This window comes from Meles meles, chromosome 6, assembly GCF_922984935.1.
Source record: "Meles meles chromosome 6, mMelMel3.1 paternal haplotype, whole genome shotgun sequence".
Taxonomy (NCBI): Eukaryota; Metazoa; Chordata; class Mammalia; order Carnivora; family Mustelidae; genus Meles; species Meles meles.
In genome coordinates this window covers 73,075,932-73,102,821 of record NC_060071.1, presented here as the reverse complement: position 1 = coordinate 73,102,821, position 26,890 = coordinate 73,075,932, and the positions used below count along the sequence as shown (strand labels likewise).

General features: G+C 36.2%; 1 protein-coding gene across 3 annotated transcripts in view; it reads left to right on the top strand.

Annotated features, from left to right (window-relative positions):
- GABPB1 (GA binding protein transcription factor subunit beta 1) overlaps positions 1–24,508 on the top strand; it is a 68,190-nt gene extending 43,682 nt beyond the window's left edge. For 2 of the 3 annotated variants that reach the window (XM_046008423.1, XM_046008424.1), the window contains exons 3-9: positions 810–977; positions 2,270–2,464; positions 3,748–3,895; positions 4,242–4,355; positions 11,992–12,177; positions 14,951–15,066; positions 23,012–24,508. In XM_046008423.1, the coding sequence (XP_045864379.1) occupies positions 810–977; positions 2,270–2,464; positions 3,748–3,895; positions 4,242–4,355; positions 11,992–12,177; positions 14,951–15,066; positions 23,012–23,164 (1,080 nt within the window). In that variant the 3' untranslated portion in view covers positions 23,165–24,508. The remainder of the gene's footprint in view (positions 1–809; positions 978–2,269; positions 2,465–3,747; positions 3,896–4,241; positions 4,356–11,991; positions 12,178–14,950; positions 15,067–23,011) is intronic. The other variant, XM_046008425.1, reaches the window with a different exon arrangement.
- The last annotated feature ends 2,382 nt before the right edge of the window (positions 24,509–26,890 follow it).

The following is a 26,890-nucleotide window of genomic DNA, read 5'->3' as shown; positions in this document are numbered from 1 at the left end:
GCTCAACCACTTAACCAACTGTGCCACCCAGACTCCCCATCTAGTGAACTATCTTTGGAACATCGGTGCCTTGATAATCAGAGTTATAGGGACTTTTTATGCCTCTAAATGCATGTAACTTAATTCTGATTTCCACCTGTTAAACTATATGCCTCTGATAAGGTTCTTCACTTACATTTTAGAACTTCCCTTGCATATTGTGAATGTAGTGTTAATGTAATGACGATACCACATGAAAGCAGTTTCAGGGAAAAAACTGGGTTCTGTTTTGGTTCTCTCCTGACTCACTTGGGCAGGTGTACCTCAGATCAGATTTTTCCCTTGAAAAATGACTATATAAACTTCTTAAAAAGATATTGAATTGCTTTAATTCCTACAAAACAGTGTAATGAAAAATCTACACTATTACATTTATTTGATATGAATTTCGTAGATGAAAAGAAGTTTTGTGTGATTGATCTGAGGAAAACATGCAGTGCTCAGATTTCTCAAACCTTGATTATCTCTAATTCCTGATTAAATTAACTTTATTCAGGCTATTTATCTGTTAAAAAATAAGGAAGCAAGATTGAATTAAATAAAATACTGACTTTGCTTTCTCACTGAGAAGTGTATTTGTTCTTGAACAAGTTCTTGAAGGTCTTGAAAGTTTCTATGAGGAGAATATAAGCATATGTTATTTTCTTGAGTTTTGAGTTATTATGAAGCAGATAATCTTTTTACTATGTAAAAAGAAAATGTAGAGGGTAGTAAAGGGAGTATGTTAGAAATGATTATAAATGTGGATTTATTTTTTTCTTGTGGGGTAGCTGGGAACCTCTCCACTTCATCTGGCAGCACAGTATGGGCATTATTCCACCACAGAAGTACTACTCCGAGCTGGTGTAAGTAGGGATGCAAGAACCAAAGTGGACCGAACGCCATTACATATGGCAGCTTCTGAGGGCCATGCCAGCATAGTAGAGGTTTTGCTTAAGGTATGTGTTCTCTTTTTGCATTCAGTTTTTGAAAGTAAGCACGCAAAGGATTTATGGTTTTATAAGAGGGAGAAAGGAACTACTTTTATTGACTGTCTAGTTTTGTGTGTGTATAAGCCCATCAAATGAAAATTATCTTCAAGTTTTCCTTTGTGGGAGAAAAAGAACTTCTAAGTGTGTTCTTAGTTAAGTCAGACAGACAGCTGATTTCTTAGACTTTGGTTTCCTTTATATGAGGGTCTACAGCTTTGTCTTACTGGACACAGTTAAAATGCTTATGGAAGGAAATACAAGGCTTGAATGATTAACAGACAGTAATACAAATAAGGATTTTTATTCTGGCCTTTAGATCAGCCTATCCAAAAGACATACAATGTCAGCCACAAATGTGAATCACATGTGATTCTAGATTTTCTATTAGCTACATTAAAAAAAGTAAAAACTAATTTTAATATTTATAATTTATTTAACCTCATGTGTACAAAATATTATCATTTCAACATGAAATCAATATAAAAATTATTAATGAGCTATGTTACATCTTTTTTTGGTGTTAAGCCTTTGAATTTCAGTATATGTTTATATATAGTACATCTTTGTTGGGACTAGCTGTATTTCAAGTGCTTAATAACCACATGTGTCCAGTGGCTGCCATATTGGACAGTGCATCCCTGATATCTCCCTTTAGATTATTTATATTGTATTGGTTTTGAAAGCAAAGGATATTTTTATATAAATAAGGAACTAGAATTAAAGCGTTCTGGAAGAATGCTTATTGGTTTCCTTCACTTTTTTTTTTTTTTTTTTTGAGAGAGAGAGAGCATGCACATGAGCGAATGGGGGGTAGAGGCAGAGGGAGAGAGAGAGAGAATTTCACGCAGGCTTCACACTCTGCACAGAGCCTGATGCAAGGCTTGAAAACAGGACCCTGAGATCATGCCCTGAGCAGAGATCAAGAGTCCGATGCTTAACTGACCAAGCCACCTAGGCACTTTAGCTTTTCTTCACTTCTTACTCCATTCTATCTCCTGGTGCTCATAGCTTGGTAACTGAAAAAATCTTTGCTACACTCCTAAGAAATTAGAAAGTAAACAGTTAGGAAAGTTAGTATGATAGAAGGCTGATTAAGTGACATGTGTGGAGATTCGTACAGATTATTCAACACAAAAAATAGAGAGCTGATCATGTTGATAGCAGATTCTTGCTTTAAAGCATAATGGCTGGTATTTTTGTATTAGAAATTCTTTGTATTTTGTATTTTAGAAATCTCTTATTTTTCAATATTTTTATAGCATGGTGCTGATGTTAATGCAAAGGACATGTTGAAGATGACAGCTCTACATTGGGCCACAGAACACAATCATCAGGAAGTGGTGGAACTTTTAATCAAATATGGTGCTGATGTACACACGCAAAGTAAATTTTGTAAAACTGCATTTGATATTTCAATAGATAATGGGAATGAAGATTTGGCAGAGATATTGCAGGTAACATTTTAATTTGAGAAAATAAAAGGATCTCTGTCTTGTGACAGAGACTTTTGGCTTTCATTTTGGACTTGGTTATTTTGGACAGTTATTTTTCCTCTTTTATTTCCTCTTTGTTCATTTACTACTCATTTTTCTGATTGTAAGACCATAGTCTTTATATGTAACATTAGAAGATTAGATAAGGTGATTACTTTCTGTGTTTTTAAGTTCCTAAATTTACCTTCTGAACATTTTATTCTATTATTTTTGTTGCATATTTGGATATAGTATGGTTTTTCTAAGTCTGTTAGACTTCCACGAAAATTTTCCTTTAGTAGCTATAATACTGTCCCCTGAGTGACATAGTCTCTATCACTTTGATTGGTTTCTTTTATTTTTAATCATCCTCAAAAAAAATCTGGAAGCATAGTTATTTATGGCTTTTGGGCATGTCTCTCTCTCTTTTTTTTTTTTTTTTTAATTTATTTAATTATTGAAGGGAGGGGCAGATGGAAAGGGAGAAAGAGTCTTAAGCAGACTCTGCACTTAGCATGGAGCCCCACACAGGGCTCAGTCTCACAACCCTGAGATCATGACCTGAGTTGAAACCAAGAGTCAGATGCTTAATTGACTGCACCACCTGGACCCCCCGGAGCAAGTTTTTCTAATAGCCAATACTGTTTCTCTTTTCTTCAGCTATACAACTTCGATATAAATTATCTTTACTCACTGCCTCTTGCCTGTCTTCTTGTTCTCCATCCCAGTAGAACCCTTAGTTAAGACCATCTGACTCTATTGAATTTCAGCTAGTTACTTAAAATATTTTACATGTCCAGGAAAATGATTATTGTGATGCCTTTTGTAGTTCTTTCATTCTTAAGTGTATAATTCGGGGCCAGTGTTGAAGATTGAAAACAGTTAATTAGGAAGGACATGCATTATATGTATAGTGATATATATATTGCTGAATATAATAGAGGAAATATTTAAGTAATTTGATTTCTGTAGCCATAGGGCAGCAAAATCTTTCAACTGTGCTCTATAAAAAGCCTTCCAGGTATCCTTTTCTCTTCTCCTGGGATTTTGCTGCTTTTTACCTAACAGGGGAATTAAGATGTAAATTCCTCTCTGTGATTTACCACTGCACTCTTAGTAGACCATATACAAAGATTTCCGTTTGTTTTATATGATTCTTCTTAAGTTTTAGAATTTCCTGTATGTTTATGTTTGCACTACATTGCAAATCTGTGCTATATGTTCCAGTTGTAATTCTGAAAATGCCATGTTGATTTGTGCCCTAGATTGCTATGCAGAACCAAATCAACACAAACCCGGAGAGTCCGGACACCGTGACGATACACGCCGCCACACCACAGTTTATCATCGGACCTGGAGGGGTGGTGAACCTAACAGGTCTGGTATCTTCAGAAAATTCATCCAAGGCAACAGGTATTGAGATGCATATAGGATAGCTCTTGGGACTTTATGCTTTAGTAGGTATCCTCCTTGTAAGAAAGAAGTGTTGGAGAATGAGGGTAAGAGTATATGCATCACCTTGGTTTTCTTTGGTATCGGCAAAACCCAGTTTTTAGGAGACACGAGAATTTGAAGAAAGGTGATATTGCAAAATTTACTGCAATATCGTCTTCCAAAAAGTAATGCTATCCAAGCCTGTTTTTCACAAAACGATGATCCAAGCTTCATTTAAGAGTTGAATAAAGTAAAACAGAGCATCAGAAAAGTGCATTAGTTTAAGCTCCTTTAAAATATAAATCTGTCTTCTCTTTTGTCACAGATGAAACCGGTGTATCTGCAGTTCAGTTTGGAAACTCATCTACGTCAGTATTAGCTACATTAGCTGCCCTAGCTGAAGCGTCTGCTCCGCTGTCTAACTCTGCAGAAACGCCAGGTTAGAGAAACAAGGCAATGTGCATGTTAAAAGTTGGAGACTCAAATATTTGCAAAGGCTAGGAAGGTAATATAAAAGGCTAATGTGAGCAGATTTCCGATGATGGCCTTCTGAAGACAGGAGCCTGGAGCAGGGGGGCATCTGCTATTTAGCTCTAGCCGATTATGGTCCTATGGGCGGTGTTGCCAGATTCTGTCTTTCATGGAAAGCTGAAAATCTGCATTTTTTTTTTTTTTACCATTTTATTTATTTTTTCAGCGTAACAGTATTCATTGTTTTTGCACAACACCCAGTGCTCCATGCAAAACGTGCCCTCCCTATTACCCACCACCTGTTCCCCCAACCTCCCACCCCCGCCCCTTCAAAACCCTCAGGTTGTTTTTCAGAGTCCATGGTCTCTTATGGTTCGCCTCCCCTTCCAAATTTTTTTTTTTTTAATAAACATATAAGAATGTCAAAACTTGTCAATTAATTAAAATCTGATTAAGATTAAAAACAACCTTGTGTGGTTTACAGAAAAGCATGTCTCTATACCCAGTGGCTTTGTTTTCACTAGTCTGTGACTTTTTATATAAAGTAGATATATATGTATATGAACTTGCTTTTTTCATAACTTTTAATTTTTGTCAGTTCTATTAGAATGATATAGAATCTTATGTGCTGACAGAACTAGGAAGTAGCATGCCCGCATCACCATTAAAGGATGACCTGATGGTGAATGATGAAAACAGTATCAATAGCTGGTTTAGACCAGGTTTTACTTTGACACGTAAGCAAAATAGTTCCTGCTGTAATTATTATGTAAGTAAATGTCTTTTTAATTAGGGAATTTAAAAAACTTCATAAAATTATTATTCTTACCATAGTTTAGGCCATTATATTTGGCTTTTAAAAGTGCTTATAAAAGAATAATTTATTGTCACACATTATTTAAATTTGTGGTTTTTTTCAAATTGTGCCCAATAATAGCAGTAACGACAACAGATCATTTGAGTGCTTACTTGTGTGCTGTGCCCTGTAGTAAATGTTTTACTTACAATCTGAGTCCTCACCAAAAAGCTTGAAGATCTATATTACTGGATTTGACTCTTTAAGGTGCTACTGATTGAAAGACGTGGTTTTTTTCAGGGAGAAAAATGTACCTATTTTTCTCTTCTTTCTCTCTCTCTCTCTCTCTCTCACTGCTTTCTATACTAACTAGTGATAATAAACATTTTATCTATTCTCCAGCTTCTTTAGCATCACAATCCATTTTGGAATCTAAGCCCTTGTATTTGGGAGTTGTCAGATTTTTCAGAATCACTGTTGGCTGTTAGCAGTTATGTGCAGCATCATATTGGATTTGCGCTTTTATAACCTGCGCCTGGATCTGTTTAGCATCTTTGTCATTGCATAAGCATAGCAAAGAAAATTAATTTTATTGGTTTCTATTTTGGTAAACTTTCTAATTTTTTGTCTTTAATTAAAGGATGTATCTCTGAAAATTAAGCAACTTTTCTTGAAGGTCAGCTGAAATTTTGACATTTAGATGTTTGGCTCCATGAATTAGTCATACCAACTTCTCTGACTTCTACTTTTGAAAATGTTATATATGGTTTAGTCTGAGAGATTAAGAATTTCAGTTGACTTTTATCGCATGTGATTTTCAATCTTTTGTGAGCGCAGTAATTTTTCATTTCACTGCTACGTCATAGTGGAACCTTTTTCAAGATATTTTAAGAGCTTAAATTAAGTTAAAGTTCAGGTGAGTACATTGTCACCAGTGTAAATAAGTCAGCTGAGGTGTGTAATCAGACAAGAAAATATCTTCTCACAGCTCAATTTCCACATGTTCACACTAATTATTTCTCTGCTTCATGGCTCTTCAGTTTCTCTTAACATCAATTGTCAGGCTCATCCTGATTTTAGAAAATATTTACATATATTTTTTCAAGGACATCCTAGTTAGGATCTGGGAAGTAAAGTAGTACTCTCGTTTTTTTTAAAGATTTTATTTATTTATTTGACAGAGATCACAAGTAGGCAGAGAGACAGGCAGAGAGAGAGGAAGAGGGAAACAGGCTCCCCACTGAGTAGAGAGCCTGACCTGGGACTCGATCCCAGGACCCTGGGATCATGACCTCAGCCGAAGGCAGAGGCTTTAACCCACTGAGCCACCCGGGCGCCCTTAGTAGGACTCTCATTTTATATGTGATGAAGAGCTGAGATGTATGAGTTTAAATAATTTTTCCCAAAGTAGCATAACCATTAAATGGTGAACAGAATTTTGTGCTCAAGGTCTGATTGATTCCCAAGTTATGTGACTGTGACCACTGTTAATATATTGTAGTTTCTTGGTGATTTGTGGACTGGTCTCTTCTACAATGTTTATAATTTGGTTTGTGATAGGAATAACTATTTATGTGATTATCATTTTGTCTTCTACCAAACAAAAGCATCACTATTCTTACCTTTCCTCCTGAGGTGTGTCTGTTGAAGCAGTCTGCTGAAATAAATGTATTGTTCCCTTGTCCTTTAATGGGTGGGATTGTAGGGATTTAGATGGATGAGAACTCATTCCAGTTGATTCCATTTTGGAAGTTACTCCAAAATGAAGATACAAAAAAAAGTTAAAAAAAAAAAAATTCTTTGGGAGATTGCAGCTGCTTTTTTTCTTCATGAGGAAAATCACAGCCATGTAGTGGTATACTCTTTATTAATGAACAGAGGCGGTTACATTACCTCTTTCTACCAAAGCTTATCGCTGCCTCTGTTACAGGTATTCTCTCTTTGAAAAATCAAAACTCCAGGAAACTCACACTCTTACTCCCTTTCTTTTTGCTTCAAAACAAAACAAAAATGTGCAAACAAGAGTTCTTGGAAGGATAGATCATGTTTTGGGTTAAATAAATAACTCAGGGCTGTTGTGCTAAAATTTCCACTTACACATTTGTAAACAGCTATTCATTTATATGGAGAAAAATTATTTATTCATGCACTGAACAGATTTTTGTTGAGTGTCTCTCATGACCTGGTTACTCTGCTTGGTGCCAGAGAGAAAATAGTGAACAATCAGATTCAGTCCCAGCCCTTGTCAAACATGTGATCTTTGGGTAGAACAGGATGTCCAGCAGTTATCTAGGTAAATAACTGTGATCAGTTCTACCTGTAAAGAAGGCAGGATTTTCACCTAGTCTGGTGGCTCAGAGAAACTTCCTAGAGGAAGAGATATTTTAAAAGATGAAGTAGGAATTAGTAGAGCAAACACTGGAGGAAGAACATTTGAGGAAGAGGGACACTTGTAAAGCTTTTGAGGTTAGGAGAAGCTTGTCCCTTTCAGGGCACTTCAGAGGCCCATGTGGCTAAGCCCACTGAGTGGGAGAGTAACTCATGGTGGTTGAAGGTAAGGTATGAAGGACTTTGAAAATGATTATGTAGGCAGGCTCTGAAAGGGCATTCAGTTAGGACTCTTAATGCAGTCAGCTGGGAAGAGATAGTGGTGGCATGGATTAGGATTTGGCAAAGAGACAAGAAGTGACAAGATTTGAGACTTGTTTTTGTAGAATTGGAAGTTGTAATTGATTAGATGTAGGCCTTACATCCGCAGTGTAGTTTGTCTGGTCCTTTTAAAGTAAATTCTTTCATAAAACGCTATTTTATGGCTCTAGCCTGAAGTCCTATATTGATTTTGTTTTGCTTAGCCTTATTCTTTTTTGTGGCCCAGCTATATAATCTCTTGATTAAATAGACATCTGTGACCATCCTTCCTTTTTATCTTTAGAACAACTTCTGTTAATTGTTCATATGGTGTTTCTCCAGAAGAGTAATGCATCTGGTAGCTGTTTCCCTCCTTTCTCCTAATAGTGAAATTTGAATCAGGTCCCCTCTGCACATTGTTTTTCCGCTGTTCCTAAAATAGAACAGTAAAAGTGAATTGTCTTTAAGGGATAAGTTCCTGGACTTGATAAGGTTGTGTTGGTTTTGCGTCTTTGTTTTTAATTTCAGGTTCAGTTGTATGCCCAATACCTTTGAAATGTTTTCAGTGAACAGTTTCTCACATTGGAACATTTATATGTAGAATTTTCAGTCCTCAGATCATCTTAAAGACAGGTTTTTTCTCTGTGTTATTTGAATTCTGTGACATTGTATTTAAGTCTTGTTCAACAAGAGATCTCCGATATTTTCAGTGATGATACAGGCTATCTAGGCTTTCTTTATATATTACAATCTAACTTTTGATTTAGATCAATGAATATTACACTTATTTATTTATTTATTTTATCTGGGGGAAGCAGGGCGTGTGTGTGTGTGTGTGTGTGTGTGTGTATTTTAAATAAGTCTTTTTAAAAGTTTTTTTTTAAGATTTTATTTATTGATTTGACAGACAGAGATCACAAGTAGATAGAGAGGCTGGCAGAGAGAGAGAGGGGAAGCAGGCTCCCTGCTGAGCAGAGAGGGATGTGGGGCTCGATCCCAGGACCCTAAGATCATAACCTGAGCTGAAGGCAGAGGCTTAACCACCCAGGCATCTCTAAGGTTTTTATTTTTTCTCTTTTATTCTTACATGTTTCAACATTTCACTTTTGGGTTGTTCTAAGGATTTCTGAGGGACACTTTGTCTTCCTACATAATTGGTTTCCCTATAATTTTTTCTCAAATTCCTTCCTATAGCACAACTTAAAAAGAAAACTTTTTAGATGAAAGGGAGGAATTCTATTATTTTAATGACAGTCGTCGAGAATAGTGCAAAGATGAAAGTTCTTGAGTTGTGCCTTGATTGTGTGTGATCTCAGAAATCTCTTATGTATGATTATGTTTTAAAGTACTTACTACTTGTAGTTTAGCATTCAACCAGACTGAACATTTCTTTTTCATATGGATATTTTTAATAAAAAATCAAAGCAATAACTAATGTGTTTGAAACCTTAGTAGTAGTTCTGTTGAATATATTACTGTTTTATGTCCTACGTTTCATTTTATAATTACCTTCCTGAAATTTTTCTTAAGTGCTTGGTGATAAAGCCCAATTATAGTTTAAGAGAAACAAAAATGAGAGAACTCTAAACATAAAGGTGTTTTGTATTTTCAGTATTCTGTTCTGCAGTTTGTACTGTGACCCTTAGTTACTACAAATTCCAGAATCACAGGGTTGCAGCCAGGTCTGTGGCTATACCAGGAATACATCTTTGAAAACTAGGGTACCCATACTTGTTTTTTTTTTAAAAAAGGAGCTCACTAATACCTATGATGTTCTGCTGGCAGTTGGTAGCCATTTAGCTTGTTTCAGAGCACCTGTACGTCTGAATGGTAGGTAACAGGGCTCAGGAGAAAATGGTTTTATTTAATTAAGCTTTTCGTAAAGTGTTCCCTCAAATAATCCATGAAAAAAACCCGTATTATTTAGAAACAGTTTTTATGTGATTTCTTTTTTCAGAATTATATTGAATTGTTCTTTATTTTGTACAATTACTTATAATTATTTTTCAGAATTGTATGTATTAAATGTTATATTAAAACTTTTTTTTAGATTGACAGTTTTCAAGCCCATAGAAAAATTGGAGGATGAACTTTATCTATACCTTTCACCTGTCCTCACCACCTGTTAAAACTTGCCACACCTGCATGCACACACGGGTGCACTTTTATTATCCCCAGTTATCTGCAGGTGGGCAGATATCATGACACCTCACCCTTAAATACTTCAGCATATATCTCCCAGGAACAAGGACAGCCCGTTACATATTCGTGACTCACTGTATTTCCTAAAAACATCAACATTAATTTAGTAACAGTATCTGACATGTGGTCCACATTCAGGTTTCCCCAGTTAGCCCCCAAATATCCTTTAGAAAATGTTTGTTTTTCACCCAGGATCCAAAGTTCATGCATTGTATTTGGTTGTGTCTCTTTGGTCTCTGCCAGCCTAGGGCAGCCCCTACCACTTCCATTGTTCTTTTTGACACTGAGTCTGTGCCCGTTGTGTGCACAGACATTTCATTCTGGATCCGTTTGTTTAGTAATAATTAGATGCAGGCCAGACATTTTTCAGGAAGAACACAAGTGATGTTGTGTAATGTCCCGTTGCATCACATCAGGAGGCACTTGTCAGAACATCCTGATCATGACTGGTTAGTGAGAGTGGTCACTGCCAGGTCCTTATAGGTACCTTTCCCCTACTAATCTTTGGTGTGATACTTTGAGAATATATGAATATCTTGTTCTTTGAAACATTTCAGTGGTTTTAACACCTCTTGGTGACCCTTATTTGAATTGATTATTACATTGGGGGTTATAATGATAATTTTTCTCGTTTTGTTAATTAGAAGTCATTCTTCTATCAAGATCTTTCCTCTTCCCCCCTTTCTGTCCTTTTTCATGAAGTATTATCCTGGGCAAATGGATTTTTAAAGATTCATTGTGCTATAATCCATTATTATCATTATTCTGTTTTCTTTCCTTTTTTTAAAAAATTAAGTTCAGTTAGCCAACATATAGTAGATCATTAGTTTTCGATGTAGCATTCAGTGATTCATTAGGTGTGTATAACACCCAGTGCCCATCACATCACGTGCCCTCTTTAATACCCATAATTATTCCTTTGGAGTCCATTTTCTTTGTTGAAGTGTAATATGCATACAGAAAAATGCACGGCTAGTAAGTATAGAGTATAATGAATTATGTCAGTGTGACTACTCCTGTATAATCACTGCTTAGTTCATAAGTGGGAAGAGTAGAGTATATATTTTGTATCTGACTTATATCACTCAGCATGGTTTTTGTCAGATTTATCCATGTTTTATATTTAGTTTTAATTGCTTTGTTGTATTCCACTGTATGAATCTACCATAGTCTGTTTATCCATCCTCCTTTTGATGGATATCTGGTTGTTTTCAAGTCTTTTACTATCATGAGTAAAGCTGCTATGAATGTTGCTGTATATTTGTCTTTCGGGAGCAGTAGTTGGGCCTAGGATTGCTTGTGGGAGAGGATTTTGGCAGCATTAAACTGTGATTTCTTTACCCATGCAAAGGCAGGGGTGCTGTTTTCAGCTGCCAGAATCCTCTCTGAGCCTCTCACAAAATATTAAGAACATAGTTTTGGATTTTATTTAAATAAATGTTAATATATTGTATTATTCACTATCACAGAGTACTCGATCTGTGTGTCACTTACTGTCAAGGCAACTCCAAAAAGGGAAAATTGTTTATTCTGCTTACTTGAAAAATACAGATTTTCTTGTTTCATCAGATATGGAAATGCGTATCTACTCATGTAAATATAAATGGAGTATAACCACATACAAAATTCTCTTTTTGGATTACAGAATTTTCTTAAGCAGATGTAACTCTTGTTATATCTGTGACCTTGGGTGGTTTTATAATTTCTGTATCTCGTATAACTAAAAAGAGATACTGTTTTTTAAATATATACATGCATAGCCAGAACTCACTTAATTGTAAATTGTGGGACTTGTAGGTGATGGTTTACATAGATATGTACAGCACCACTGCAGAGTGACTTTAATAAAAACCATGTAGTAGCTTTTCTGTGTCACAAAAAAATAAGCAGGGAAAACAAAAGCAGCAAAGCAAAAATAAACTTCTAGTCATACTTTTCTACATGTTCACTGATTTTTACATATATATTTCTTTTCCAGTAGTGGCTACGGAGGAGGTAGTTACAGCAGAATCTGTGGATGGTGCCATTCAGCAAGTAGTTAGCTCAGGGGGTCAGCAAGTCATCACAATAGTCACAGATGGAATTCAGCTTGGAAATTTGCACTCCATTCCGACCAGCGGAATAGGTCAGCCCATCATTGTGACCATGCCAGATGGACAACAAGGTTGGTAGTAGGCATGTGCATAAAGTTTCAGTTGATTCTCAATGCTTGGGAAATTGTGGTGTTTCTCGAAGTATTTATTTATGCCTTAAATTATATTTTTGTAACCTTTTGCAACAGATGTGATTGGCTAATTTTATTTGCTTGGATTAATATTGAAATGAACTTGCTGTCTCTGAGTATATACTAGGTGGTAAGAAGAATTGGCTCCAAAGTATTTTGGTTGGAAAATGAGCTTAAGTAAACAATTCGGAATCTGCTTTGGACAGTAATCCTTATGCCATTTATTGCAATTCAGATATCATATAGTCTTTTAAAAGTACGATGTTAGAAAAGGCTCCTTACAAAGAAGTTGGGCTTAGGACTTGTAGTAGGAATGTGGTAGCCACAATTAGCAGCTTTGTTGATAACGTTCCCTTTTTTTTTCCCTCTTGGAAACCACTGGAAGTAGTGAGGTAGATTAAACAAAAGGCTGAGAAAACCATAAAATTCCATATTTTAAGTGCTGCGCAAACCAACTAAGTCCATTAGCATCAGGGCAAGAGAACCTTCATGAAAACCCACAGTGGTGCATCAAGAAAAGAGAAGAGATTGAGCTCAGAAATTTGCAATAAATACACACTCAGCAAGACAGGGCCCAGGCTACGCAGGAGATGCTGTAAGCAGGGCTGAGGTAGACTAGGGTGTGAATGCTGGAGGAAGCAGAAAGAGAAGGTGCAGAAAATTCCTATCTGAGCAAGCATTGCCAGGTACCCAGGACCCCCACCCCAACAAAAAAAAGTGTGTGCACCTGCATAACCTTTTAGAAAATGATTAGGATTGCAGAGACTGTGTCCCTTCGTGGCTATGAAGGAATTGGGGGAGGGAGGGGCTAGAGCTAGAGGTTTGGTTTAGAGTGACAGAGGAGGTATGGCGCTATAGGACGACCCGGTCTCAGGGAAAAAGTCTGTCTCTGTAGCAGAAGAGGAGCCCCTTGACCTGTGAAGCCTAAGAGGCCATTCTCTTCCATTCTGCAGAAATCTGCTGATGGCTAGTCCAAAATTTGGGTCAGGCCCAGATGCTTTCACAAAGCTTCAAAGAACTGATCTAATTTTATAGAAATAAGAAAACTTTCATAGTTTGTAAAAGCAGATATAATGTTTCTAATACCTGACTGTTACACAGACAGACTACTCTCATCCCACGAACAAATGGAAAGAAATGTCATGTTTCTGGTTGAGAAGCTTCACTCTCATAAAGATCTCCGTTCTCCCTGAGTTAATTTATGAATGTAATATGATATAGAAAAAAAAATGTTTTAGTTTTCTAGGGCTGCCACACCAAAATACCACAGACTGAACAGCTCAACAGAAATGTATCTTCTCACAGTGCTGGAGGTTTGAACTCTAAGATAAGGTGTTGGCAAATTTGGTTTCTTCTGAGGCTTTCTCCTTCCTTGGCTTGCAGATGGCTGCCTTCTCACTGTGTCCTTATGTGGATGTCCCTCAGTTTGTGTTGTCTTTGTCTTAATCTCTCCTTCTAAAATGACAACAGTCATACTGGATTAGGGCCCACCCACATGACCTCATTTTACCTTATTTACCTCTTTAAAGGCCCAATCTCCAAAAACAGTCACATTGTGAAGTACTGGGGGTTAGGACTGAAGTATTTGAATTTTGAGGAGGACACAATTCAGCCCATAACAGAGACTAACAGGTTTTTTTTTTCCTGTAACAAGTCAAACAGATTCTGAAGTTATCTTAGTGGATGGAGAAGGGAAGAAGAAGAATAAGGAAAATTCTGGGAAAGAAGAGCAATGAGAGGCACTTAATGAATATTAAGATAAACTTTTAAAGCCTCTGTAATTAAAAAATGTGTAATTGACATATGAATTTATATATAGACTATGCAGACAGTCCAATGAAGCAGATACAAGGTTCTCAATTCTTTTTGGGTTAATTTATAAGTGTAATGTAGTATGAGTTAAAGGAAATAAAAGACTTTAATTCTCAAGATCACTAATGTTTTAAATTCCAGTGTACTAAAAATTTTACTTTTTTTCATTTCTGCTTATATTTATAACTGATAGAATTTTTAATATTTTGATAAAAAGCTTTAAAGGCTATTACACAATTATAATTTTCCCCATTGATTATTAAAATTGCTTTGCATGGTTCCAGCTCTCACAGTCATTTCTATGGTCCATACTGCTTGCTATGTAGAGCAAGGATATGAAGAAATACTAAAAATTAGGGGACAAAGTCCAACAAGCCAAAAGAAAAACAAGCAAAGGTTATACACAGACTGTGTTCATAATGGCGTGTCCATGCAGTGGACTGTTATGTGGATAAATGAGAGCGAGCACTGTATGTGCTGATGGAAGATTCCTTCGGTACATGGAGGGAAGAAAGTGGAGGGAGAACAGTGTCTCTATTGTATGTATGCTGCCTTTTGTAGAAGACATAAAAATGAAAATGTATGTTCATGTTTGTTTTTATATAAATTAACACAAGAACAATAAGAAACCAATAAATGTGATTCTCTATTACGCTAATTGGTTTTTTAGCCATATAGTGAATATGTCATCTGTAAAATTTTTTTAAAAATAGGTACTTTAAAAATAAATAGTATTCTTTAAAAATGCACCCTGAAGACAAATATGGATATCCTCATAAAAAGAAAATTAATGCGTTTAAATTATTATTTTGGGACATCTTTATTTTAGATGAGTTGCATCAACAATGTTAACAACTAGTTTTATGAAATGAAGTAACGTACACTTTTTTTTAAATTTTAGTATTAACAGTACCAGCAACTGACATTGCTGAAGAAACTGTTATAAGTGAAGAACCACCAGCCAAGAGACAATGTATCGAAATAATTGAAAACCGGGTGGAATCTGCAGAAATAGAAGTAAGGAGTCTTTTACCCGGTGTGTTTTGCTGCAGTCATCCAAAATAAATTCAATTTGCTTTTCTATATATATATTTTTGGTCTTTTATATTTATTACTGACAGTGTTGTTTTGATACAGAATGAAAGTACATAGTACTATTTTGTCTAATTATTTCCTTATACATAAAGCAAGCCCTCAATAAATACATATTGAATGAATGAATGAATGAGTGAAGAATTTGTTTATAACAAAGTCTGTCATCATGGTAACGTTGTAATGAATTTGGTTCTTGCACTCCATCCTTTATTTTCTATTAAATTTACATGCATCGTTCTCACAAGTCACTGAAGGAAATGTCACTGTATATTGACAAAAAACATTCTTTTCTTTCGAAAGTGAAATACAAATGCCTGTTTGGGCTGGAGGATCCTTTTAAAGAAGGTTGATGTTTGTCGACTAGGTTATTTTTTAAAAAGCCATACATAACTGCTTATTTCACTATTAAGTTCTTTAAGAAGGAATTTAAATTTAGATTAGCTATTGATAGGATTCAGCTTTTTTCCCTTCCTCCCAAACTAGTTTAGAAGTGTAACCAGACCAGAGTGCCTCACAAGTTTTTTGTCTCACATGACTGTAAATAAAACTGTGTTCCCTGAATTTGATATTAACTCATACAAAGTGAAAACAAAATTCTTCTTGAATAACTTCAAAAGATCAATTGCAGTATAAAGGACATTGGACTTGAAATTAAATGAGCTGGATTTGAATCCCACCTCTTTCTCCTGTTAGCTTTGAGGCAAGTTATCTTACCTTCCTGAATTGCAGTTTTCTTTCAGATTGGAGTTTTGGATAACTTTCTGCATTTTGGAGATTTTATCAGAATTAAAAAGTCAGCATACTCATTATACACATACTCATAATACCTGATATATGTAACCAGTAAATGTTGTTGAATATCTTAAATAATAATAATGTTGGTGAACGTCTAGGAATTCTTAAGTGTCTTGTTTCATCGAAAAGAGGACTTTTTTTTTTTTTTAAAGTCACTAAAAAGCGACATAATTCTGACTGAGGACAACTAGAATGTATCTTTGCTACAGTTCGTGTTAAGTGTAATGCTGGTACATCTTTAAGCTGCAATCACCAAGACTATATTATTGAGTTAACAAGAATCCAATTCATGGCTTAGCCAGAATGTTTGCTAAAAGTATGACTTTAATTATTGAAGTAAGTTGTTTTGTTTCTTCAAAATTTAAAATGATATTCAGTAGACAGAAGTTCTTACAGACTAGCAATTTTTTTCATTAACAGTATCAATATACTTGTTATTTAGTAATCTTTAAAAAAATTTTTTTTGATGTGAGATGATCTTTTCTGGCACATCAGGTGAAAAAATTTTGTCATGTACTTTGCTTTATTTTTATTTTTTGCCTTAACTGTTTAATAAAATCTTTTTAAATTACTTGAATTTTTATTAAACATAAGCTTACTAAATTCAACAAAGTATATATTGAAAACAATGAATGTGCATCTTGTACCTTTATTTACCTAATAACCCGTAAGTGTTGTTTTCCTCAAAGGTCAGACTGCTCCCCCCTTCCCTGCCTTAGTCTTTTTAGAGACCTGGGAGAATAATTACAGATAATAGGAAAGTATGAATTGAGGTTTATAAATTAAGTAGAACCAAGGCTAGAACTTCAGGGAGATGGAGTTTTAGCTTGGTTTAAAGAAGTGTTTTGTTTTGTTTTTTGTAATTAGAGCTTTCTGGTCATGGAACTCTCATTCTCCATCACCAGAAATGTTCAGGCCAACATTGCATGATCTTTCTAGAGCTCTTACAGAGAGACCTTGAAGCTACAATGAGTCTAGATGGTAGAGGGGGCTGGGGATATAGAATGAAAAGAGGCCTCCAGTGTTTTCATCAAACCAGGTAATCATTTCCTTATAATACATAGAGTGGTGCTTTTGAACTTATTTTCTTAGGTGACGAGTGGAGTTGTCTTGGGGGCAGACTTTTCTACTCTAAGTGACAACTTAACCATTAACTAAAAAAGTTTCTTGCAGGGCGCCTGGGTGGCTCAGTGGCTTAAAGCCTCTGCCTTTGGCTCGGGTCATGATCCCAGGGTCCTGGAATTGAGCCCCACATCAGGCTCTCTGCTCAGCAGGGAGCCTGCTTCCTCCTCTCTCTCCGTCTGCCTCTCTGCCTACTTGTGATCTCTGTCTGTCAAATAAATAAATAAAATCTTAAAAAAAAAAAAAAGAGGGGCGCCTGGGTGGCTCAGTGGATTAAGCCTCTGCCTTCGGCTCAGGTCATGATCCCAGGGTCCTGGGATCGAGCCCCGCATCGGGCTCTCTGCTCCGCAGGGAGCCTGCTTCCTCCTCTCTCCCTGCCTGCCTCTCTGCCTACTTGTGATTTCTCTCTGTCAAATAAATAAAATATTAAAAAAAAAAAAAAAAAAAAAAGAAATTGCATTTAAAAAAAAAAAAAGTTTCTTGCAGGCAGTGATTCTCAGCTGGGGCATTTTTGATTCCAGGGGACATTTGGCAATGTCTGGAGACATTTTGGGTTGTCACAACTAGGGGCATGCCCCTGACCTATAGGGGATAGAGGCTGGGCCTGCTGCTAAACATCCTATAATGCACAGGACAGCGCCCATAGTTAAGAATTATCTGGTCCAAAAACATCCATGTTGAGATTGAGGAACTCTGCCCTATGGGAATTAAAGAATAAACTCATTATTCAGAATCTGACATGTTTGAGTTTTCTCTGCATGTGTGTGTCTACAACTACCAAAGAGAGTGTTTATAAGTCAAGTGTTAAGAATTTATATTTACAGTTTCCCGACTAACATTGGAGAGGTTTATTAATAATCTCTACAAAAATTGGTTTAAATTGTAGAAAATGTATTATAAATGCTTCAGCTTTTATATCTGCGTTGTAACAATATAGGAAATGAAATAGATTTGTTTTTCAAAGGGGAGGTATGAATAAGACACCAAATTGCAATAATGTATATCATATCACCCCCTTGATATTACTGCATTAAAGATATTTTTGGAAGCAGTGTGCTATATATGGAATCAGTGAATTCTTTTGTAATGTGGGAGGGAAAAAATACAATTAGTGTATTAGGAGTAACAGATTTTTTTCTGTTACTTGTGTGAATTCAAGAAATACCTTTACCTTTTCTTTGCTATGTTTGTTCGCAACTTTATTTATTTTTTAAATTTTATTTTATTTTTTAAGTGTTTCAAGATTCATTGTTTATGCACCACACCCAGTGCTCCATGAATATGTGCCCTCCTTAGCAAGTTTATTTTTAATGAAATATTTGTGTCTTCTAACCAGTGATGGATTAGTGTTCTTTTAAAAAATTGTTTCCTGTAAACTTCACAGTGTTTGATTTGATGCAGTTTTTTTCAATCTATTTTCCTTTTATTGATATTCTTTTGATCTATCAGAGTTGAAAATTTTCTGTACTCCTTTTTTTTTTTTTAAAAGGTTTTTATTCATTTGAGAGTGACCGTGAGCGAGAGAGAGAGAGCGCGAGAGAGCGCGCAAGCATGAGCTGGGGGAGGAGTAGAGGGAGAGGGAGAAGCAGACTCCTCTCTGAGCAGGAAGCCCTACTCAGGGTTGGATCCCAGGACTCCAGGATCACAACCTGAGCCAAAGGCAGACGTTTAACAGATTGAGCTATCCAGGTGCCCCTCCTATCTCTTTTAGATAAGTTTTTTTCTTCAGGGCTGGAGTAGGCAAAGGGCCAGGTAGCAAATACTTTTGGTGTTGTGGGCTGACCGGTCTGTGCTTCTCTACTGATTTTGCCATTGTAGTGGGAAAGTAGCCATTAACACTTTGAAAATGAGTATGCATGCCTTATTTCAGTAAAACTTTACTTATAAACACAGGATCATATTTGGCCCTGGCACTTGGAAAATTGATGTTTATACACAAAGAAATAGCTCACACACTCTGCCCAGTTTTTCTCTCTTTTTAAAGATTTTGTTTTTGACAGAAAACACAAGTGGTGGGGGGAGGGGCAGAGGGAGAAGCAGACTCCTGGCTGAGCATGGAGCCCAATGTGGGGCTGAATCCTGGGACCCTGGGATCATGACCCAAGCTGAAGGAAGATGCGTAATTGACTGAGCCACACAGGTGCCCCAATTTCTCTCTCTCTCTCTCTTTTATTTTTTAAAGATTTTTTATTTATTTATTTGATAGACAGAGATCACAAATAGGCAGAGAAGCAGGCAGAGAGAGAGGAGGAAGCAGGCTCCTTGCCAAGCAGAGAGCCCGATGCAGGGCTCGATCCCAGGATGCTGGGATCATGACCTGAGCTGAAGGCAGAGGCTTTAACTCACTGAGCCACCCAGGCGCCCCCAATTTCTCTCTTTTTAAACAAATATTTAATGGTTAAGAATATGGATATGTTTTATAATTTTCTGATTGTGTTATCTTGGTCAGGTTTAAATATTTAACCTTTTAAATCTTGGTTTCCCCATCAGTAACAGGGAAGAAATAACAGCACCTATATTATCAGACTTTTGTAAAGTTTAAATGAGAACACATGTAAAGGAGTAGAATTTATGAGTGCTTATTGTTAGTTGCTTTTATTATCTTCCAAAATTTATAGAGAAGTATGGTAAAACATGAACCACTATACTGATGTTTTGCCTTATAATAGCTAAGGTAAAAATAAATTTGAATACTAGAAAATTAAAAATGATATCACTGTTTCGAGAGAATTGCTACCAGCTGAAGCCAAATTCAAGAATTTTGTTTGAAGATAAAAAAGCAAACCAATTGGGGCGCCTGGGTGGCTCAGTGGGTTAAGTGGGTTAAGCCGCTGCCTTCGGCTCAGGTCATGATCTCAGGATCCTGGGATCGCGTCCCACATCGGGCTCTCTGCTCAGCAGGGAGCCTGCCTCCCCCCCCACCCTTCTCTGCCTGCCTCTCTGCCTACTTGTGATCCCTGTCTGTCAAATAAATAAACGCTTTAAAAAAAAAAAAGCAAACTCAAGTCTTCCCTTGCCCTGTTATTCCATTGCTTGGGTTTGGAGTTGTGGTGTAAGATAAATATATCTTCTCAGTTGCTACCAAATCATGATTATCGTCAGAATTTACTTTTTTGGAATTCTTAAGTGTTAGACTGTTAAAGGAAAAATATTTTAGTATTACATATTATTAGGTGAAGGTATGTTTATTTACAAATGTCAAAGTCCTTTTTACTGTGCTTTTATTAGAAAAGGTCAAAGCTATAGGATTGGTATTTCTATTTAAATATAAATCCTCAATTGTCAGTCTGTTGGACTATTCACGTGTGAAACAACCAAACTACTGTTTATGTTAAGGAAATGTCTGTATATAATATATGTTCAGTAAACATTTAACAAATAAATTTGTAAACAAAGGATCTCTGAGTAAAATAAGAAGTGATATTTTCACTTTTTAGAGATTTTTATTTGCTTTGAAAAGTGAGATGGCAAGAAGATTCTTTCCCCAAACACCTACATTCTTGAGAAGTAAAAAATGGAAACACTTAAAAAAACAACAACAACAAAACTTTAATAATGTTAAGTGTGCTTTCAGTCTGGAGGACTAAGTATACTTAGATAAGTATACTTATCTTTCAGGTTTACAGATACAGTCAAGAAATGGCAGTGTAATATGAATCTTTTATTTGGCCTGGTGGGCAAAGGGTAGCTATCTTTTCATTTATAGGAAGATATACTCTAACTGAAATAAAAATATGCTATAAGGAAAATAAACTGTATTTACTGTTAGACTACCTCACTCAGTTTGCTTTCATCTGCTGAGTATGAATCATTGCTGTTTCTAATGTTAATGAAGAGCTACTACAAGGAGATGCCTTAGAGTTAGAGAGTGTATTCCAGTATTTTCTACCAAATTCAAAACTTGCGTTATCAAAGGATCTTATTTCTTAACACATGCAAAGTTTTAAAACACTTATGTGCGGCCATGAGTGCTCCTGCCAGAGGTGGTTGCCTAGCTCCTGGAGACGCAGCCCCTTCTCCCGTTCTTTCTATTGGCGTGCTCTAAATTCTCCAGACTTCACTGCCAAGGTAGTGGTGTTGATTATTACCTGAGGCTCGTCTCTTGGTTGTTGTCTTTTCTGACTTGTTTCTACTTTGCCATCTTGCCTGGAGAAAGGGTAAGAAGGGGATAAGAAAATGGTAGCAGGGTAAGGCATGGTTATTTCTTAAATTGGAGATGAAGGGCACATATGTTTCTTGTACATTTTGTGTAAATGGAAGATTTGGAGACTACTTATTTGATCAATCATTCCCACATTTGGTGGACTCGGGAAAAATACAGAATGGATTTAGCTTCATTCCCGGTATGGGGAAGGGAATGGAATCGAAGGAAGGAAGGAGTCTTACACTTGCTCCTCCTTGGAGACCATGTCAATAGTGAAGGGGAGGAAATCTTTTGGTGTTCACAATGGACAGGAGTCAAGAAAGTAGAGGAAGAGACCCTCAAACTGTCCTTTTCCCCAGTAGGTTCCTGACCCGCACCTTCAGTTCCATCTAGTCAAGTGTCTTGTCCAGTGTGACCCTGGCATTTCCCTTTTTTTTTTTTTTTTTTAAGTATTTTATTTATTTGACAGAGATCGCAAGTAGGCAGAGAGGCAGGCAGAGAGAGGAGAGGAGGAAGCAGGCTCCCCACTGAGCAAAGAGCCCAATGTGGGGCTCAATCCTAGGACCCTGGGATCATGACCTGAGCCGAAGGCAGAGGCTTTAACCCACTGAGCCACCCAGGCGCCCCTTGGCTCACATTCTTAATCAGAAATTAATAAGAAGTACATTGCCTGCCACATAGTAGGCACTCAATAAATAGTTGATAAATTTTATTAAATACCTGCTATGTTTTTAGGTGATGTGCAGATATGCTTTTCATCTATTATCTCAGTTAATGCTTAAAATAATCCAATTAATTAGTTAATATTACCCTTAATTGGTGGCTCACCCAGGCACCTCAACCCTGGCATTTCTTATGATCATTCATAGCCCTCCTACCCTGAGCCCTCATCCCCCTAAAAGGTCCTGGGCCTCTGTAATGAGGTTGAGCCTGTGCGTGTTGAACTTTTGTCCGTGTGCATACTAGAGGTATGAGAAAGGAGACTTTGAAGTGTTTTCCCTTAGGCAGCTAGCTGAGTAGGGACAGAGTGAAGAGGAGAAAAGGTATCATTTTCATTGGACTAGATTTGTGTTTAGCTCTCAGTTTATTGAGGAATTTAATACATATATTTTATATTTGTATAATTTAGTGAATTCCACAGTAGAGAAATTAGTATTTTATTGGTTTGTAAAATGGGATAATTTAGGAAATATTAATCTAAACAAACATTCTTTGTTCCACAGATGAGGAATCTAACTTGTTACCAGAGAGGAAGATAGTATTAAAAGCAGTAATATTAGAATCTCATAAACCCAACTGTGTTACTGTGAAAAGGCTATATCATCTCTGAGCATTGTTTTCCTCATCTGTAAAATGGGCATAATCTCTGTCTTACAGGCTTGTTATTGGACATCACCTTGTTTAGTTACATAATGAGTGCTCAATAAGTACTAACTTCTATAGTTTGGTATGCCTTTACATAAAAAAATCACAAAGATGTGAAGAGGTATATTTCTCTCTTAAAGCTCTTCACTGGTCTTTGTGGACCTCTACTTTTAAATGTATGACAATCTGGGTTCATTATGTTAATCCTACTTTTAATTAGGGAATACTTTCTTGAGGTCAGAAACTAATCTTTGTCAGAGCGTGGAGCACAAAATTTGGGGCTTTAATTATTAATGAATTAGTTGACAAGGCAGGACATCTTGGAAATATCAATAGGTGGCTACGTCTAGCTCCCACAGATTTTTCAGTTTGAAGGATGCGTGCTTATGTGTGTTAATCATGTATTCATGCAAACATTGAAAAAAGCTTTTTTTTTATTAGGAGAGAGAAGCTCTTCAGAAACAGCTGGATGAAGCAAATCGAGAAGCACAAAAATATCGACAGCAGCTTCTAAAGAAAGAACAGGAAGCAGAGGCCTACAGACAAAAATTAGAAGCGATGACTCGTCTTCAGACTAATAAAGAAGCTGTTTAATTAACTACGAACATGTAGTTTGAATTTACTTTTGGTTAAGAAAGAACACAGTCTTGAACTGTACACCACAAGGCGCAGTCACAGGAAGCCAGGATAACAGAGGAGACTACGGATTGACTATTGGACTTAAGCCATGCGCTCTGAATCCTTGTAACATAAAACTCTACTTTAGAAGTTGTGAAATGTATTTAAAACTGAATTCTGTAAATAGTTTTTGTTTTTTTACGGTTCCAGATGAGTTATAAAGATTGTTGAAGAGATCCAAAAACACAATAAGCCACTGTTTTTGTGAATTCTTTTTGATTTTAGTATGAACCTTAATTTCTCAGAAACAGAACAGTTTTAAGGGTGATCGTTGTCGATTAGACCAAATGTTATGTAAAAATTATGTGGTGGACTGATGCTGGAATTACTCCTGTAGGTATAAACTTCTATATGAAGAGAAGATTTCTCCCAGGAAATCTTTGTACAGCTTTAAGTTGTCTCAGATTCTCTGAAAACATTTTTTAGAAAGCAAATTTTTATATTTGTTCAATTTCAGCTATACCCAAGTAGATTTACATGTATATGAAGCAAATATTTTTTAAACTTTATGTTTGTATATATTCTGCATGTTTTATAATTTCAAAATGCATCACTTGCATAGGTGTTTTTCCCACAAAGATGATGAAAGTGAACTAGGGGAAAAAATCCTTTTATTCTGTAGGTCATTGAAAGTTAAGTAAGCTAGAAGCTGGTTTTATTGGGATGACAATGTTCTTAGAAGGAGCAGCTTACAAGGTAACTTGGATTTGCAAACTGCAAAAATCTATGCTTTTTTGAAAATTTCATAGTGGGGACGTGAAACTGTATTCTGTGCCTTCCATCATGATTTCCACATGAAAGCACTTTAAGGCACTGGATTTTAAGATAATGTTTTTGGAATACTCAGAGCATATGGGTTTCTGAAATATTTCATGGACTCATTTTCCCCCAGGAAATTATTCTTATGGAAAAAAAATGCTTTTGTATGTAGAACAAGAACTTTTTGTACTACAGTGATGCTAGGTATGTCTAACATAACTTTTACTTTTCTCTGTAAAAGCTGTATGTCTGTGCTGTGACTTGCTGTCATCACAATATTGTTGAATTCCACAATGTATGGACATTAAACTCTGACATACTGTTCATTCTTTTTTGTAAAACATAACTTCAAGCTCTTTTTTCTTGCTTTATTTTTTAATGTCTTATTGCTTTATGAAAATGTTTAACCCCAAAACCCTTCTAGATTACCTATCTGTGTAAAGAAGCAATTACCCTTAAAACTGTACTCTGGCCTACTTTTCTATTTTACAATTAAATATCTTTTCCACATACATTCAGTGTAGACTTATATTTTGACCACACATTAAAAATTTTGTTCTTTATGTTATATTCTGCCAGAATGAGAATATATACATTCTCCACACTGTGTCTTACAAATCCTCTAGGTAATCTGTTGGGAAGTTGCTAGCTCTCTCATGGGCATTACTATAGTTGTTAAGGTAATGAAAGGATCTGTGACCCATCAGCCCAATACTTGATACTTGGCAACTTAGAAAGGTTCGAGAGCAAATTTAAGAACTCTAGAAAGAAGAGAAAAAGACCTTTAAAATTTACCACTAAATTTGACATATATTTCAAATTACCTAAAACTAGGTTTTACAAATGCTAGGCCATATTTTCAGTAGCATGAAGCTACTTTTCCTATGTCTTATTATTTGAGTGCATTTATGGGTTGATTAGGCAGTGCCTTTGACATATGCAGAGCTGGAGTGGAGAAGGTCCAGTAGGTTTACCCCAGAGTGCAAGCCACTGTAGACTCCAGATGAGCTTGGCCCCAAAGAGCCCTGAGACAGTTGGAAATGAGCTCCTGAAAGCTGATTTCATACTCTTTTTGATTCCTAGTCTCCTCTTGTGCTAGGGATTTTACCTGGTACAAGAAGGAATTTTGATTTATAGTAACATTTGATGTAGACGGGAGAAAATAATTGGTACTTAAAAGGAATATATCTATGATAATATCAGGTAAATACTCAGGTGTCTTTGGGAGATGTTCACTTTTCTCAGAGTGTTATGTTGGACTTGTATAATTCCTCAGACATCTACCCCTGATCCTGTATGCTGTGAAATCAATAGACAAGAATTTATAACACATTTCAAATGTTTTTTTTTTTAGCTTCTGTTTTCTTTTTTTAAAATTTTATTTATTTGACAGAGATCACAAGTAGGCAGAGAGGCAGGCAGAGAGAGAGGAAGGGAAGCAGGCTCCCCGCTGAGCAGAGAGCCCAATGTGGGGCTGGATCCCAGGACCCTGAGATCATGACCTGAGCCGAAGGCAGAGAGACTTTAACCCACTGAGACACCCAGGTGCCCCTAGCTTCTGTTTTCAGGCAGGTTGGAAAAGCTTTGCAGTCTAATTCTCAGTGGTGTTTTGAACAGAAGATTAAAGGAACTGACAGGATAAAATAATATAGAAGTTTTCAGAAATCTGTACTTAATGGGTTTCCTCTACCTAATAATGGCTTTGTAGTTAAAGATCATTTGGTTACCACATCGATGGTTAATATTTCCATTGATTTGTGAACAAAGACCTTTTAGAATAGCCTTGCTCAACTAAGGTTCTGGGAGGGAATCAAGCCCTAATGTCCTAAATGTTAGGGCCTACAAAATTAACATCTTGTAATGAATTTGCTTCTTTCCTATGCATCTAGAATAGTTAAGTACTATCTAGATGCGGAGTTCATTAGAGGTCTTGATTACCTAATCACTTGGTTCCGATTTATTACTTCCCTGTGTACAGTCATTGGAACTCAAGGACTACAAAGTCTAAGTTGGATCTGTGATGCTTCTGCAAAGTCTCCTCGGGCAAGTAGTATCTGCAGGGACTGTGCTTAACTAATTTTAATTTATTGTTATTTATTTTTATTTATATCCTAATTACTTCCCATGAGGGCTTGTAATACCGTTTGTTTTTATTGACTTTTAGGAATAATTTTCTTAACGTCCATCTTTCATGATATGAATGGCAGACTAGTACTCTATTCTTTTACTGGATTGCTCTGTTTCTTTATGGTGCTGGCATGCTGGGAGTTGGGAAGTTTTTTCTCTGTGACAGCCAAAAGAACAAGGTTAAATGGACGAGGGAATAAATGCCATTTTTGTTTATGACAAAAAGATTTGTATATATTGTTTTATCCAGAACATATTGCTAATGAAAATCTATGCAGTATATTTTTCTCTAACACGATCATTTATGATGTTATTTATTGAAAATTAGAAGGAACCCTTGCCTATAACAGGAACTGATGAGTTGATAGACCTATTCATGGGTGATTTGTGCTGATATGACTGATTTTTTCCTGTTTTACATAGTTTCTCTCTGATAAAATCTACAAAGTTGTCTTTGTACTTTAATACCTGGAAGACCTTGAGAACTGACTCAAAATGTTTATCAAGAAGAAAAACCTTTTCAGATATAATCACAAAACAATTGGAGGAACCTTTGTGGTTGAGATCCATATGCAACCCATATGGATGGGTTCCCAAGGCACTAGCACTCAGGCTTATATAGCAAATAGAAAAAAAAAATTTTTTTCTATTCACCTAGCTTCTGTTGAGTAAATAACTCCTCCAGCATGTCAGATCAACTTAGGAATGAACTAACTAATAAATTGTTATTTCATTAAGTAATATTTACTGTACTGG